The sequence below is a fragment of the Poecilia latipinna genome, unplaced genomic scaffold, assembly GCF_001443285.1.
Source record: "Poecilia latipinna isolate Pla-1442-1.1 unplaced genomic scaffold, P_latipinna-1.0 Scaffold1350, whole genome shotgun sequence".
In the NCBI taxonomy this organism is placed as follows: domain Eukaryota; kingdom Metazoa; phylum Chordata; class Actinopteri; order Cyprinodontiformes; family Poeciliidae; genus Poecilia; species Poecilia latipinna.
In genome coordinates, this window is record NW_015113966.1 from 219,581 (window position 1) to 233,906 (window position 14,326).

At 42.3% G+C, this 14,326-nt stretch overlaps 1 protein-coding gene across 2 annotated transcripts; it reads right to left on the bottom strand.

The window, feature by feature from the left end:
• Positions 1-1,216: 1,216 nt before the first annotated feature.
• Positions 1,217-13,049, bottom strand: ube2ql1 (ubiquitin conjugating enzyme E2 QL1). Of its 2 annotated transcripts, none has more exons than XM_015056039.1 (3): positions 12,739-13,049; positions 11,253-12,224; positions 1,217-1,460 (listed from the first exon to the last, which is right to left on the bottom strand). In XM_015056039.1, exons 2-3 carry the CDS (start codon positions 11,973-11,975, stop codon positions 1,329-1,331), a joined length of 855 nt encoding a protein of 284 aa, XP_014911525.1. In that variant the 5' UTR covers positions 11,976-12,224; positions 12,739-13,049; the 3' UTR covers positions 1,217-1,328. The 2 variants fall into 2 exon arrangements, with proteins under 2 accessions (XP_014911525.1, XP_014911524.1); XM_015056038.1 differs by having other exon boundaries at positions 12,588-13,049.
• Positions 13,050-14,326: the final 1,277 nt, after the last annotated feature.

Here is a 14,326-nt window from a genome sequence, read left to right on the forward strand (position 1 = left end):
AATCAGGAGCTCTCTGATGCATTCGTTCACTTACAGCGCAGCTCCACTCCCGACAGCTCCCGCTTCGAGGCGTCGGCGCCGCCGTCAACGTTGCGGTGAGGTCAAACGCCTGTGTGGAGCTAAAAGGTTTTTCCTTTCTTTTGTTTTCTGCTAACATTTTCTTCTTTACATGAAGGGTCGACAGAGCTCGTCTACGGTTAAAACTCCACTCGTGTTTAACGTAATGACATAGACAGTGGGACAAGACGGCTAGTGGTTTAGCTAAAGAAATTAGCTCCCTTCAAGTCGTAGCCACGTGTTTCACCGTTTAAAGGGTTGTCTCTTCGTAAACACACACACACTGAGGCCCGGCCTTCAGCTGTACCATCTGGTATCTAAATCATGGGAATTATATCCTCCTTCCACTCCTAAAGACAAGCTAACATGAACGCAGAGAGAGAAAGAAAGAAGGTGACTGACTGTCATTCTGTTTATCATACAAGGTCTCTGCATAAAGCAACGTGTGACTTTTTTTTAAATCCATCTATGCAACACAGCTCTAAGTTTAGCCACAAGAGAAGGAAAGAGAAAGAGAAACAAAGCAAGTTAAAGAAGAAAGAGTAAGAGCACAGCTCCATGTAAATTACAATCGTTATGTTGCATTGAACCGTGAGCAACGGCACAGTCGAAAGCAAGAGGGGGGAAAAAACGAATGAGGGAACAAGTGGGTATAAATGCCAGTGCACTGCCCGTCTATTAAACATTAACAGCTTAATTTGTATGTAAATGACCCGAGAGCTACACGAATGGTTGATTGTAGCCAGTTCAGTGCTAAAGAGAGGACTGGTGAGAAAGATGAGTCTCCTTTATTCAGTAGTCTTTCACATGGGTGGAACAAAAAATTCGCATATCCGATTTGTCCAGCTGCACGTACATAAGTGTGTGCTGTGGGAGGAGGGGGGGGAGAAAAGAACAAGTAAAAAAAACAACAAAACAAATAAATAAATCCGATGGAAGTGACGCACATTCCCAGCTGATTTCTTTTAAAGTGAAACATTCATATCACGCTCCTTGCTCTTCAGCCTCTTTCTGAGCTAGCAGAAAGATTCCCTGGACAAGACGGTGAAGAACAAAACAAAACGCTTCTGTAGTAGTGTGGTGACAATAATAATGAAAAAAAGTTAAAAAAAAAAAAAAAAAAACGTTGAGTGAAACAGCCAAAAGTGAAGATGAGTCATTTTTGAGTTAGCATGGTGTGTTGTTTTGCGTGTCGAGGCTAGCTTGTTTTTTTTTTTTCTTCTTCTTCTCTCCGGCTAGCACGGGCGGGTGGAGGGATGGCGGCAGGACACTCAGCCGTCGGAAATGGGCGGGGACACCCAGCCGTACTTCTCGTGGGTCTTCACCAGGGACTTGAATGTGGCCTCAGCCTCTTTACGACTAAAAGCTTTCTTGGACTTTCCTGATTTCCTGCAAATACGGCCCTGCAAGACACAGAAAGAGGGGAAGAGGTAGTTAGTAAAGTGTGGTGCAGGATATTAGTATCACAGTCTAGACACACACACTTTATATTTCCTGAACTTGAGCTTCCTTTAGTTGTATTCAGTGGTAAGGATGAATAAAATGGCTACTGATGTCAAAAAATACCTTTGAGAATCAAATTCAAGGATGTTCCACCTACGAGTTCAGAAACTGAAAGCATTTTCTAACTCTTCAGGTAAGTGACCTGTCTTTTTTTTCTACAGTCTGTGTTTTTCAGAGACAGTACTATGCATTCACTCATGTAGTAGTGCATGTATGCCAGTCAGCCATCTTGGATTATGAGATCAGAGTTGGTGTGCAACTATTGACTTACTGGCATTAAAATGACAACTTCTGGCGACTTTTCTGTGAAATTTTAACAAATGTATTTTTGGAAGTTTCAGCTTTGGACTAAAAAGGACATTTTTAGTCAATCAAACAGCATCAATGGAGGTTAATTAATATTTTTGGTTTGTTTAGCTTTTTTTTATTCAAGAAACCAAAATTTATCAGTTTTAAAATGTCAGAATGGGTCGTTGATACTGTGGTGGCACTTGAAGATAAAAACTGTTCTAATTTAATCACATTTGGCAACATGTTCCTTAACTTCTGGTTAAAAGCTAAAAATAATTATAGCGTAGCTTATAAGATACAAGAAGCCTTCATTTTAATTACAGATGATTAGCTGCTGTTGAGATCACATAAAAAAGTAAAATACCTCTTTCTTCAACATAATTGTAGTTTTATTTTCGAAAAGGTTATACTCCCCGCTGTCTGAAAATGCAATAACAAACCCATTAAGGTGCTTGTGTTGCCCCCTGATGGCCTGACACCCTGATGGGAGAGCCAAAAATTAAATTAGACCCTCCAATACTGCTAATCAATAAGAAATTCTCAATTAATAATCATCTGAAAAAAAGCAGACCTAGGATTTTGCCTGATTTAAAGAAAATACTTGCCCACGTGTGATTTACGTTTTACTCCGTTTCGTTCATTTAAAAAAAATGAACCAGGACAGGTTTTCTCCTGAGACCTGCTGCTGCTCCAAGGCCGCAGAATCAGTGCCGTTTTAGATCTAAAGCTGCTGCCGGGAGATCTTAACGCCATGCTTAATAATTATTGTCATTATTGATTACCAGGCCAAACATTTTAATTTAAAATAGATTAGCCGTTTACCTTAGCATGTCGGAAACCGTCAAAATAATCATGATCTATCAGGGAGGTTTTCATTCATTCTGCAGTGGTTCAAAGAGCAAAAGTATGCTGGCTATATTTACACAAAAACGGGGCAACGAGTTAATTGCACACAGAAAACTCGATCACTCAAGTCTTAAAGAAAAAAAGTGAATTTCATCAGAATTTGCTCCCAATTGAACTTTCTATAAAATCTATTGTTTCATCCTTGAAATAATTATAAAGAGGCGAATTTTACACCAATATCAAACCAGTTCATAAACATTGATTAAACTGGTATCACTTATTTTCATCAATGATGGAGAAATTGGTCAAATTTCACACTTTAACTCTATTCTAAAGAAATGATATTGATACAAATTGATCGATACAAAACATCCCATAACAGACGTTCAGCTACGAAAAGATCAAAATGGCTAAACTACAAAAATGGCGACATGAAGAAATGACCCGTGTCCTTCTCATTCCATCTAAAAATAGATTTCAGATATCAGTGCCTCTTTCCAGTTACTGCTCATTAACACCACTTTACGGAAACAGACAATTTAACGGGAAGCAGAAACTCAGCTTTAAACGGATAAAAAGAAATGATTTGTTCAAACTTCAAAGAGCAGCTCACGTCAAAACATTAGCATTTGATATCTTGTACGCCGTCAGTCGAAAAGAAATATGGCTCCTTTATTTCGCAGTGTTGTCATGCTCCCTCCTGCTGGCAACACAGGCCAGATCCACAAAGCTAAAAAAGAAAAAAAAAAACAGCCCACACAACGCACATTGATGAAGTTAATGGCGAATACGCTGCCGCAGGGGGAGAGATGTTGACAGAACGAGCAGCCTGAATGCGGGGCTGACCGGCGCCGGATCAATGTTTAAAAGGCAGAGAACGAGCTTTTAAGACGTCAGCTTCAATCAGAAGCCAAAACCAGAAGCGGCAGCTGTAATAAATGATGGAAAAGCCGTATACGTGTGCACAAAGTAAATCTTCCCCCCCTCAGTGCAAAAAGCGTTGCAGCGTCTGACTGGTGCATTTTCACCTACCGAACTGTAAACCCGGGACTAAGAGTATACGTGGGGGAAACATAAATTCAGCAGAATGATGAGAGCTGCTTCTTCTGCTGTTATCGGCGGCGTTAAAGTCTTCCCTGAAGAAGCCTGCGTAGGCGGGCCAACAGAAAAGGAGACAACTGTTTCCGTGCTGCTAGGAGACATCTATGGCCATGACAAAATCGCTCTGATTCATACCAGCAGCGAGTTTCTTTAAGCTCAACAGCATTTATATGATAAAAAAAATACAAATAATACTGCATTACAGTAAGTCTTTCTTCTATTGGATTTGTTTGTAGGAGTACAGGAACGCTGCATCATTTCTTCTCGCCAGGCATGTTTTTTCTTCTTGGCAGAGGAAAGTGGCATCGAGTCTTTGCGCCGAAACCGATACTAATGAAATTTCCTCAGAGGTTAGGTCCTCTGCATGCTGCAGTGCGGTGCGGCGCAGAGCAGCAGCAACCCCGTATCATCACACATCACCGCGCACTCCTGCGCTGCCACGCTCAGGAGCCAGGGAAGGAGGCGTCACTCTAAAGCCGCACAGAAAGGTCATAAACTACTATTGAAGCGTTTTATTTTTCTGCTAGTTGTTAAAGAAACACGTCTCTTGTGCTCAATTGTATAAAAATACAGATTTGGTTTGAATATTTGTCTTTAAAGTGTGTAAGTCTTAACATCTATGAAGCAGAGCTAAAACTGCCAACAGATAGAGAAAGCATGTGCAGATCCTTTGTGCAGGATTCTGATGACCCATTTTTTTATTTGCAGTAGGGACAACAGTTCAAATGACATATTCTGCTTTTGTAGTGATTTTGTGTTTGAATTTAAGCTGTGATTCTACAATAAATAAATAAAAAGTATGCCAGGTATCAAAGATCACCTGAGGATATGTTTAGGTCAAATCGAAACTGGTAACTTTGCCACACAATCTGAAGCCTGAACCCTAAACCATGACGCTTACTCTTGACCTTCAAAATAAACTACATTCATGAGTTTCTAAAATGCATCTTTATGTTCTTTTAAATGGTAGAAAAACATTGGATGAGGTGAAACTGTTAATTGGCTCTCTAAATACCTTCCAAGTGTTTAAAGTATTAAAAAAATGAAGAAAAGCTATCCTTCTAGAAAAAACAGAATAGTAAGCAGGTCAGTAAGTAAGGGCAGTAGTAGCACCTTTTATTTTGAAATATGAGCCGTATTTATGCATAAACTTTTTATTTCACACCTTTTATGAAACATTGTTTAAAGTGAACTTTAAATTATGTTAGTTGCTGTTGTGAACTCGAAGGATCTCATTTGGAAAGGTTTTCCTTCACACACAATTCATGCATTCCTGAACTAAGTTGGGCCCATTTACACTGGGGTTGGGTATTAGATCTAGTGAAACTTATTTGAGCAAAATTTAGCTAAATCTGACAATTGTAATTTGCCTGAAAAATCCAATATTTACTCCACATGCTCTGGGCTAGGTGGTGTTTTAGTAGAATAAAAATGCACCACCCACTGAACATAGGAGCATATTGTTTCATGCAGATGTTCATAAAACTGACTATTATTTTGAAGAGGTTCTACACTAATACCCTAAAAACAGTCATAGACAAAATGAACGTTAAAGTAGTACATTCTATGCCCTTAAAAGTTTACACATTTAAAATTTTAAACATACCGTTTCTCTCGCTGCTGCAATTGTTCACATTTTCAGGCCAATTTCCAAAACATAAATTTGTGTCAAATTACCTCATAAGCAGTAGTCCTGGAAATCTGACGCATAGTTTGTGGATGCGTGGAAATTAAGTAAACGAAGATCCGGTAAAGCGAGAATGATGAGATTGTGGAGAGAACGTACCTAATATCCATGTTCCCTATGCTTCCTATGGCCTTGTATAACTTTACAAAGCAGTTGAATAAAGTTGGAGATAATTTTAAAAATTAAATATGTTTTCAATGCTTTCTTTCAAAGAACTGCCATTCTTTTGGCAGTCTTGTATGTTCTTTTGGTGTCTTTGTTTTACTAACAGGCGTTATGGTGTAATTTACAGTCTAGCTAGCTAACCCAACAGTTCTTAGATATCTATCTATCTATGTAGATAGATAGATAGATAGATAGATAGATAGATAGATAGATAGATAGATAGAGTTATCTATCTATCTATCTAACTGGAGAGTGAAAATCTGTTAATTAAAATTTGATTTTAGGACTTTATTACCATGCTGCAGTGAGACACTTCATGGAATATTCTATTGCCATCTGATGGAATACCAGTGTGCCCTAATATGTCCCTGCTTGGCTATTTTGGGCCAAAAGCTACGCAGCGGATAAAAGGGGATGAGGTGCTAACAGAATGATCTGGAGATTAGGGCTGCAGTTTCCATTCTTGTAGCAACGGTGGCCTCGTTTCACCGCAGGGCTTAGAGACGCTCACATACATCCCTGCCAACGCGTCTCAGCAGCGCCGAACGTGGCCTATTAATTCTCCGATTAGATAGTCCATCAGGGCGATTCAATTCATTTTAATGTGGAATTTTGAATCATTAAATGAAGCCAGGTTAATGCACAGATGGGTGAGTAGTGTCACTGTGGACAGTAAGATGATGTCTGAAGCCTATTAGCGCCGCAATGACAAACAGTAGGAGTTTTTTTTTTATGTCATTTGTTTTGGAAAAATAAATGCATGACTCACTGGGTGACTCATTCAGACAGACATTATATTGCAGTGGTGCTTGGGAACTTGCTTTGTGGTCCTCCTTTTCATAAAGCCACATTAAATGACATCTTCATTTTTTCTCAAATGCCCCACCAGATCATGTAAAACCTAAACAACATGGGGCCACCTGTGTTTAAAACCTGCTTAGCCTCAAGTTGAGGCTGAAAAATGTTGATTTAAATGTTCAATGCAAACGAATCGTAAGCCTCAAAATGACAGCCTGCTGCCTCCTATTATCATTATTCTGACGTCTTACTATTGAAGAATTAGAACACCAGTGAAGCTGATAAAGGATTCCAGTTGATAGGCTTTGATTTGTCCAATTTACGAAAAAGCCAAGCATCTGTTTCTGCATCCTAAACAAAATCCACCATAATTAGCCAGAGTTTGAAAGAGATGGTAGGTGGAATACAAGGTGTGTGTGTGTGTGTGTGTGTTTTCCCGCGCCAGTGTGTGTTGTGATTCAGCGAACGCCACAGGCGGACGCTGTGCCATGCCAGTGTTTATCCTGCTCAGCTAAGCGCTCGCTCATTGAGAGGGACACACTCTAGTGTAGAGTGGCTGTTGGGTAATCGTGTGAATGGAGATCAGTCAATGGGCTGGGCAGAGCAGGGAAGGCCCCAATGCATGTTGGGAGGTAGCTCTTAGGGTCGGGTTGCATAATGCGGACATGTGCTCCCGAGGTTGGGATACACAGCTAGGGGGATCGATGCCATCACGAGTTCAGTAGCCCCATGATACTGTCGAATGCTCATTCAGTGGTAAACAGCTGTTTTCTTTGAAATAAAATTAATTGCATGAAAAGCGAAACAGTTGAAAAGGGAATCAAAAACACGTCTAAAGAGTGCCATTTTTTTCAACTTCTATTTCCACATCATCAATTGGATATTGTTCTTGTGAAAACAGTTCTTCTAGCTCAAGGTGTCCTCCAAATTTTAAAAACAAGATAAACCCTTTTGATATTGACTCTGCCATGCAGAATAATCGTTTAAAACAACGCTCTGAAATCCTGAACGTCTGTGGACGTCTTTCAAAGCAAGGTTGGTCAAAACTGGGCTTTTTAAGTCATATTAAAAGTCAGACTTGGTTGTCCAGTCTGATTGAACCATCTGCCACCTCCAAACCGCATTTAAACGTGAATGTTGTATTCACATTTCGCTTTTCAGTCAACTTTAAATGTTATTTAGATGGAAGGCAATGTCATCTTTTCTGCAACATGTCAACACAATTTTGTTTGGAGAGGAAAAGTCCTCTAGGAAAACCAGAGTTTTATTGAAAGATACCATCTGTAGCTTCCTGATAAGACAGTCTTATTTATCTCTTCCCAATCCAGTTTAGTCAAGACAGTAGCAGTAAAACTGGCAGAAAATGCCCTAAATGTAGCCTGATCAGACACTCTAGTCACGCTATCATCTCTTGAGGGTTATTGCCACCAGTGTCCATTTATCCAGAAGTTACATTTTTAGTATTTTGAAGTGTGTTTAGTGCAATATACTTGAAAAAGAAACCAACTACATTCAACCCATCAGTATCACCTTTCTATGAATTTGATACTGCAGCACATGCATTTTGATCACTGACTAACCCAAGCTACCACAAATGTTTGTAACTTACCAAAATAAATTATGGAATGTCATGTTCACCACACATAAGTGTCACTGCCACATAGTTTACAAACTGTCACTTCTTAAAGTGTTATACTTTATCTCATGCCAAACCATGCAAATGCTCAGTCTGTACCAATGAAGATTTATGAACTGAGCTCATTCTGAATTGTTTGACCAATAATTATTTGGGCACTTGAGGTCACTCGCTCTATTTAAGGAGCATTGAGCTTCCATCATACGAAGATACCATACCCTGTCTGGATGCAGAACGAGGAATGTTACCCCCTTCCTACCAATACAAACTCACTATCCAAAATTGCAGCACATTCAAATTGACACGTACTTAAATATGCCAACATATGCAGCAGTCAAAAAAAACCCTGACAGCTGACTTAATTTAATTTCCATAGAAATCGTTCATCCAAGCACCAAGCCGTCTTTACGCCTGTGTGACATTTCTCGAGTCAGCGGTATGGAGTTTAATATGTGCTACTTAAAAACTCTATTAGGATCTGTCTGCAGTAAAGAGTGACAAGAGAGTGGAGCCAGTTGCACCGTATCAAATTAACTATTGCACAACTCCATACACAGGTGTATCGTTAAACACTTGTGCACTCACAACAACGCAGCAGCACAGATCGGATTACCAAATTGGATTGTGTTACGAAGACACCTCGGCTGTGTTTGTGCTCCCCAGACTGGAGGTTTCTACCTGCTGCACACCATTGGGGAGGTGGTTGTTTACCCAGACACAGGAAACATAATTGGGTTCCTAACCGGAAGTTAGATACCTGTCCACAGACATCAACACGTGGAACCATGCGTGCGTCTGCTTGCGAAGAGACAGTGTTGACTCTCGACTCGGCGCTGTGTCACCGCATGTATCCTCTCACACTAAAAATAGGCAGGAACTTTCTAAACGGGTGGCATCACTATTGTCACATGGAGCCTGTGGCCAAGGGCAGATAAATATATCCTGTGTGTCCAGGTATATATAGAGCTCTGTGTGCTTGGTCGGACATGATGCATGGGAGTCGAAAGCATCGCCTGGGTAATCAGGACGCAGCACATCCCAAGTGCTGATGTAGACACGTCAACAAAGAGATAAAGCAATGCACACACACACACACACACACACACACACACACACAGGAATAATTAATCAATATTGTTTCCATTAGCAAAGCAGAGACGAAGGAAGATGCTGTACCATAATTAGTGAACGCTGCAGAGCTGCTTGCTCATCTCCTCAAGCAGCAAGTCAAGATCAACGCATACAAACACTCGCGCACACATTTTTTCTCGCTCTCTCTGAAGTGGCCACAGCTTCTGTATGACCTCTCTTGAGCACACGTGCTTTATGACCACAGATGACTCTGGAATAATGCTGCGTTATGTCACCAAAGCTCTGTGGGATGGTGGTGGGGGCGGAGGATAGGAGAGTCTCCATGACACTTTCTGTAAGATCTAACACCAAAGCACTCAGAGCAAAGCAAGGGAGAAAATAAAAAAAGAGAGGTCTCTTGGCTTAAAATTATGTGAATGCTTTTCAAAAAACATGTCCGTTTTGAAAAGTCGTAGCGTTTGAGCGCGTAAGTCCTTGCTGCCGATTCCACCGGAACTGCGGAGCTGCTGCTGTGCGCCGCTGCCAGCGCTCAGGGGATATGAAAAACAGATTTGGCAAGATTACATAATCCAGTCAGCCTAAATCACCGAGGACAACCGTAGGCTACATAGTTGCTGTCTGTACACCTCCATCTGTCTCTCCGTCCATCGTCACGTGTTGAATAAATCGCTTTATTTTAGCGCAATGCTAAGTGCGAATGCTCATGAGAAGCGCGGTGGAAAACCGCAGGCGGATGTTTCTGTGTCATGGCGGCGGGTCTTTGTAGTCAAACCCTGCTGATTTATGGAGGTGATGAGAGGAGAGCCAGCATGGATGCACTGCATGAAATGGCTGCCATAAAGTCACATAAATTTAATATGTGCTACAGTTTTGGCTTTTGCTTGCAGGAGAAACAAGATCTGATTAGTGTGTAGCAACCTAGAGTTAATAAACTGAGCTATGAAAGATACACAAAGTGTCTTAGAAGCAAACCTGTTTAATTTATTTTAAAGTGTAATGGTGAAATCATACTCGTGATGATATTCTGAGTTTTTAAGACAAATTTGTCTCGGAGGAAAGCTGTCAGAAATAAGGTTGGCTCCTCATTTTAAGCTGGTTGCTTATTTTTGAGTTACAGATTGATAAATAAATACTTCGGTGAATAAATCATTCAGTTTAGTTAGGATTCTATTCAGGGGTGCCTCAAGGTGGCCAACTGGGGCCCCTGATAATCTGAGTGGCACACCAGAGTGAAAAGCTACACCAGAACTTTCTGTGATCATGTAGTGTCATCACATGGTGAAGTTCAGGTAGGAAGTTTATCAGTTACTAGCCATCATGCTGATTTTTCATTTTGAAAGCTTTTGCGTTGAGGTCATTTCAGAAACACTGTCAGTGGAAACTGTTTTTAGTAATTGTAATGTATTAAATCATGTGCTCTCTAAACTTAAATGTATGTCAATACGCCATACTTATAAGACTGTCCAGGTGGAGGGTTTGCGTTGGCCATTGACGCCCACCTTGCCCTGCCTCGATGGCCGCTTGATTATATTGTGTCTGAAAATAGCTTGATGCCTAATTTGTGAAAGCATTCCAACCTGAACTCATCAAACTTAAATGCTCAAGCTCCAATAAAGCAACATCTCTAAAATCAAACCAAGAAAATCTGCTGATATTACATTTTTGGGTTTTGTTGTACCTCCGCAAGATTGTTAATGGCCCTCTTGTGGCCAACCCTTAAAACCTCTAACTAAAGTTGGCTTTGTACTTATTGGTGATACCAAAATTAAACGACCAAATGGGGGGCAATATAACAGTAAATAAAGGGGCAGTCTCTGAATGATACACAAAACAAACATAAAAACAAAGTTATCAAAATACGTACTCGCCCACCTTAAAATCATATTAAAACAATGCACACTGGCTGACAAGTAAATCTCCAGGATTTGCGCTTGCCCTCTGTAGTCTTAAAAAAAAAATACATTCAAAGTGTAATTTTCGCCTGAATTCCTGACCGAACTGCCCCCATCCTGCCCTAGAGATCGTTAATGTGTCTGATGGGCCGCAGAAGCGCTCCGAGCACCGACCCCCGCTCACCTGTCCTTTTACAAGGCTGGCAGCGAACTGCCTCATCACCGCCTCCACCGTGTAGGCGCTGGACCACCCGCGGGGGGTCAGCAGCTCCATGCAGATGGCCCCGCCGTCCAGGACGTAGCCGTTCTCCAGGCGCGGCGTGAGGACCCGCATGAACGGCGGCGAGAAGGGGAAGTTGTCGGGGAAGGTGACGTTGAGCAGGATGAACTCGGTGCTGGTCTCCTTCATGTCCTGCCACAGCGCCGAGTCCTTGTCCACCTGGTGCAGCTTGACGTTCCAGTCGAACAGGTTGTCCTCCACCAGCTCCACCGTGATGAAGTTGTCCCCTAACCTCCGGATCTCCTGCAGCTCCTTCATCAGCCGCCGCGTCCGCACCTGGGTGCAGTGCTGCCGGTGGGGCGCCAGTGGCGGCACGGAGGAGGCGCTGGAGGCTTTGCTCCCGCCGCCGCCACCTCCTCCTCCGCCGCCACCTCCGCCTCCACCCACCGTCTGCTGCTTCTCCTTCGCATCCTTGCCCTGCTTGTCCTTGCCGTGCTGGTCCAGCTTCCTCGCCTTGATCTCCGGGGTGCTCAGCAGGTTGGTCTCGTTGGCGGTCTGACAGTGTTTGTTGGCGTTGTTCTTCTGGTTCCCCTTGGTCCCCTTCAGCGAGCCCTGGTGGTGCTTCGGGTCCTCCGTGTCTCGGTCGTGCAGACGGATCAGACCGATCTTCCGCAGTAGGGTGGCCATCGTTTGGATAGACTTCTACCTCTCCGCTGATCCGCCCCCTGTTCCAGGGGCGAGACTCGCTCCTTTTTGAGTCAGGCACAACCTTTATGGAGCAGAAACCTCTTGGCTTTTTTTTTCTTCCCCTCTCTCTTTTCTTCCGCAGTCCACCCTTCTCTCTCTCTCTCTCCGTTAGCTGCAGCCTCTGGATGAGCGCACAACCGGAGAGCCTGGGCCGTTTGCGTCTCAGCGCATCGTCTCGACGCGGTTCATCTGTAGGCAGAAAAAAACACCATCAAGACAATTAAATCCACTAGTAACACCAAGCAGAACATCCGATCTAACCCGCCTTCCTCCTTCACATAAACCGATCGACATTATGACTGCAGTTGTGTCACGATAGGACGATGCGTTCCGCAGAAGCAATTAGGTGATAATCCATTTCTACAGGACAGTGTACGCTTCATCATCAGCGCGTACAAAAGGAAAAAAAAAAAAAAAAGAATCAAAGGAAGATGATGTCATGGTTACAGGAAGGCAAAGGAACATAATTAACGAATGTCTACTAAAAAATGCCAATAGTCAGTTTAAATCGATCATGGTTTAAAAAAAATTATTAAAAATCAACGCCTGTACCTTTGACAAATCCACATAAGGCCTATCATCTAATCAGTTCAATTGCCTATTATCAAGTTGTCCGCTCTTCTTTTCTGTGTCGCTCCGCCTCAAACACAACCAGCACTTTAAAAGCAGCAGTCCGACAGATGGAGAGGGAGCCTGAGGTTACCGAGGTCCGCTGAAATCCGGAGAATGCGTGGAGTCTCCCGCGCGTCCCGAACTACAGCCCGGACAGCGATCCCGCGGTCCTGCGTGAGTGTGTCGGTCTGTCGGTCTCTCTCTCTCTCTCTCTCTCTCTCTCTCTCAATCTCGCTCTGTGTGTGTGTTTGTGTGTATATATGATGAAGGGAGGAAAAAGAGGGCTCCACCATCCAGTGGACCTGCCGTCGGCGAGAGCTGCAGTGATGAAGAAGAGGAGGAGGTAGAACGAGAGAGAGGAGGAGGAGGAGGAAGTTCGATGTGTGTGTGCAGCTGCAGCAGCTCCTGCTTTAATGCAACCGTGGATGAAACACACACACACAGACAGTAAATCCTTCTCTTCTCCTTAGCAGCGTCTGTGCTCACCGGTGGGAGTACTGATTTTCAAAATAAAAGCCTCTGGGTTCCTTTAGAGTCTGGAAAAGGCTGGAAGTTAATTCAAGGGTTTCCAGGCAGGGTTGTCCCCAAATATTTTTGGGGCAGTGAGCAGATTTTAACCCCCCCTGACCCCCTGACCCCCGCCCATTCCAAATGTCAACAGCAGATGACATTTTGGTTTGACTAGTTACTATCGATTAGAACCTTGCAGGAGTAGCAAAGATGCTCAATTAATTAGACAAATGCTTAGTTTACAGTAAATAAGTTAGCAGGTTTAATGTTTTTTGTTTTTAAAATTTGGAACAGATGTGTAGAATGCGGAAAATGTGCCAACTAACGCTACAAAATAAAATGATGTTCTTGGGAGCCCCCTGGTGGTGTTGGAGGTGGGGAACGCGCTAAGCAGCCGCTTACATCGCACATGTCTTAGGCCGGCTCTGTTTGAGTCTGGATAAGTGTGGGAAAAGAAAATAGAGAAGTACATTTCCACACTTTCTAAAATGAGCTAACTATAAATTAGCATTTTATTATACAATCACATTTCATAAATTTCAATATTTGCTCAAATGAGGTTCGTTTGTCAGAAAAGTACCTTTTTTTGATTGCTTTGATGTAACTTTCAAATTTTAAATGACATGGTTTCATTACCTGTAAGTAGACAATGACTGTAATCAGCAGGAGTAAAGACTTTCAAAAACCCATATAAGTGTTTGAGGTGAAATAAATGGGTTTTCAGTAATATTCTGATTTATTGAATGGGTTTCTAATTTGTCACTGGACTAAAAGCGCTCATGGAATTTGGATATTTAAGGCTCCCAAATATCTAAATCTAGCAGCACGATCTTTCCTTAGTTTGATTTCAAAGGACAGCTGGCGTCCTGTTCAGCTCAGCTTATCTGTGGTGTTTCTTTGAAACTGTGTTTTTGGCAGGAAGGGAACTATCAAAGCAAAACCGAGCAAAGTCAACTTCACAAATGTTCACTTTGAGCCTTTTGGTTTTGTTCCCAGCTCAGTGGATCCCAGTGCACTTCAGAATAGAAAATAACAATGCAGCAAGGGGTCAGCGTTATTCTGGAGCTTAGCAAAGAGCAGGAAGGAGTATGAAGACAGTTTCACCAAACAATTTAAATAAAATCAAAATAGTACTTCCTATTTAGTTTTTTAACCAGCTCAACCTGAAC

Coding starts and splice junctions, on each gene's coding strand:
- ube2ql1 (XM_015056039.1), bottom strand. CDS start 11,975: ATGGCCACCCTACTGCGGAAGATCGGTCTGATCCGTCTGCACGACCGA. Junction 1,461..11,252: donor CCAGCCTTGTAAAAGGACAG/GTGAGCGGGGGT, acceptor TGTGTCTTGCAG/GGCCGTATTTGCAGGAAATC.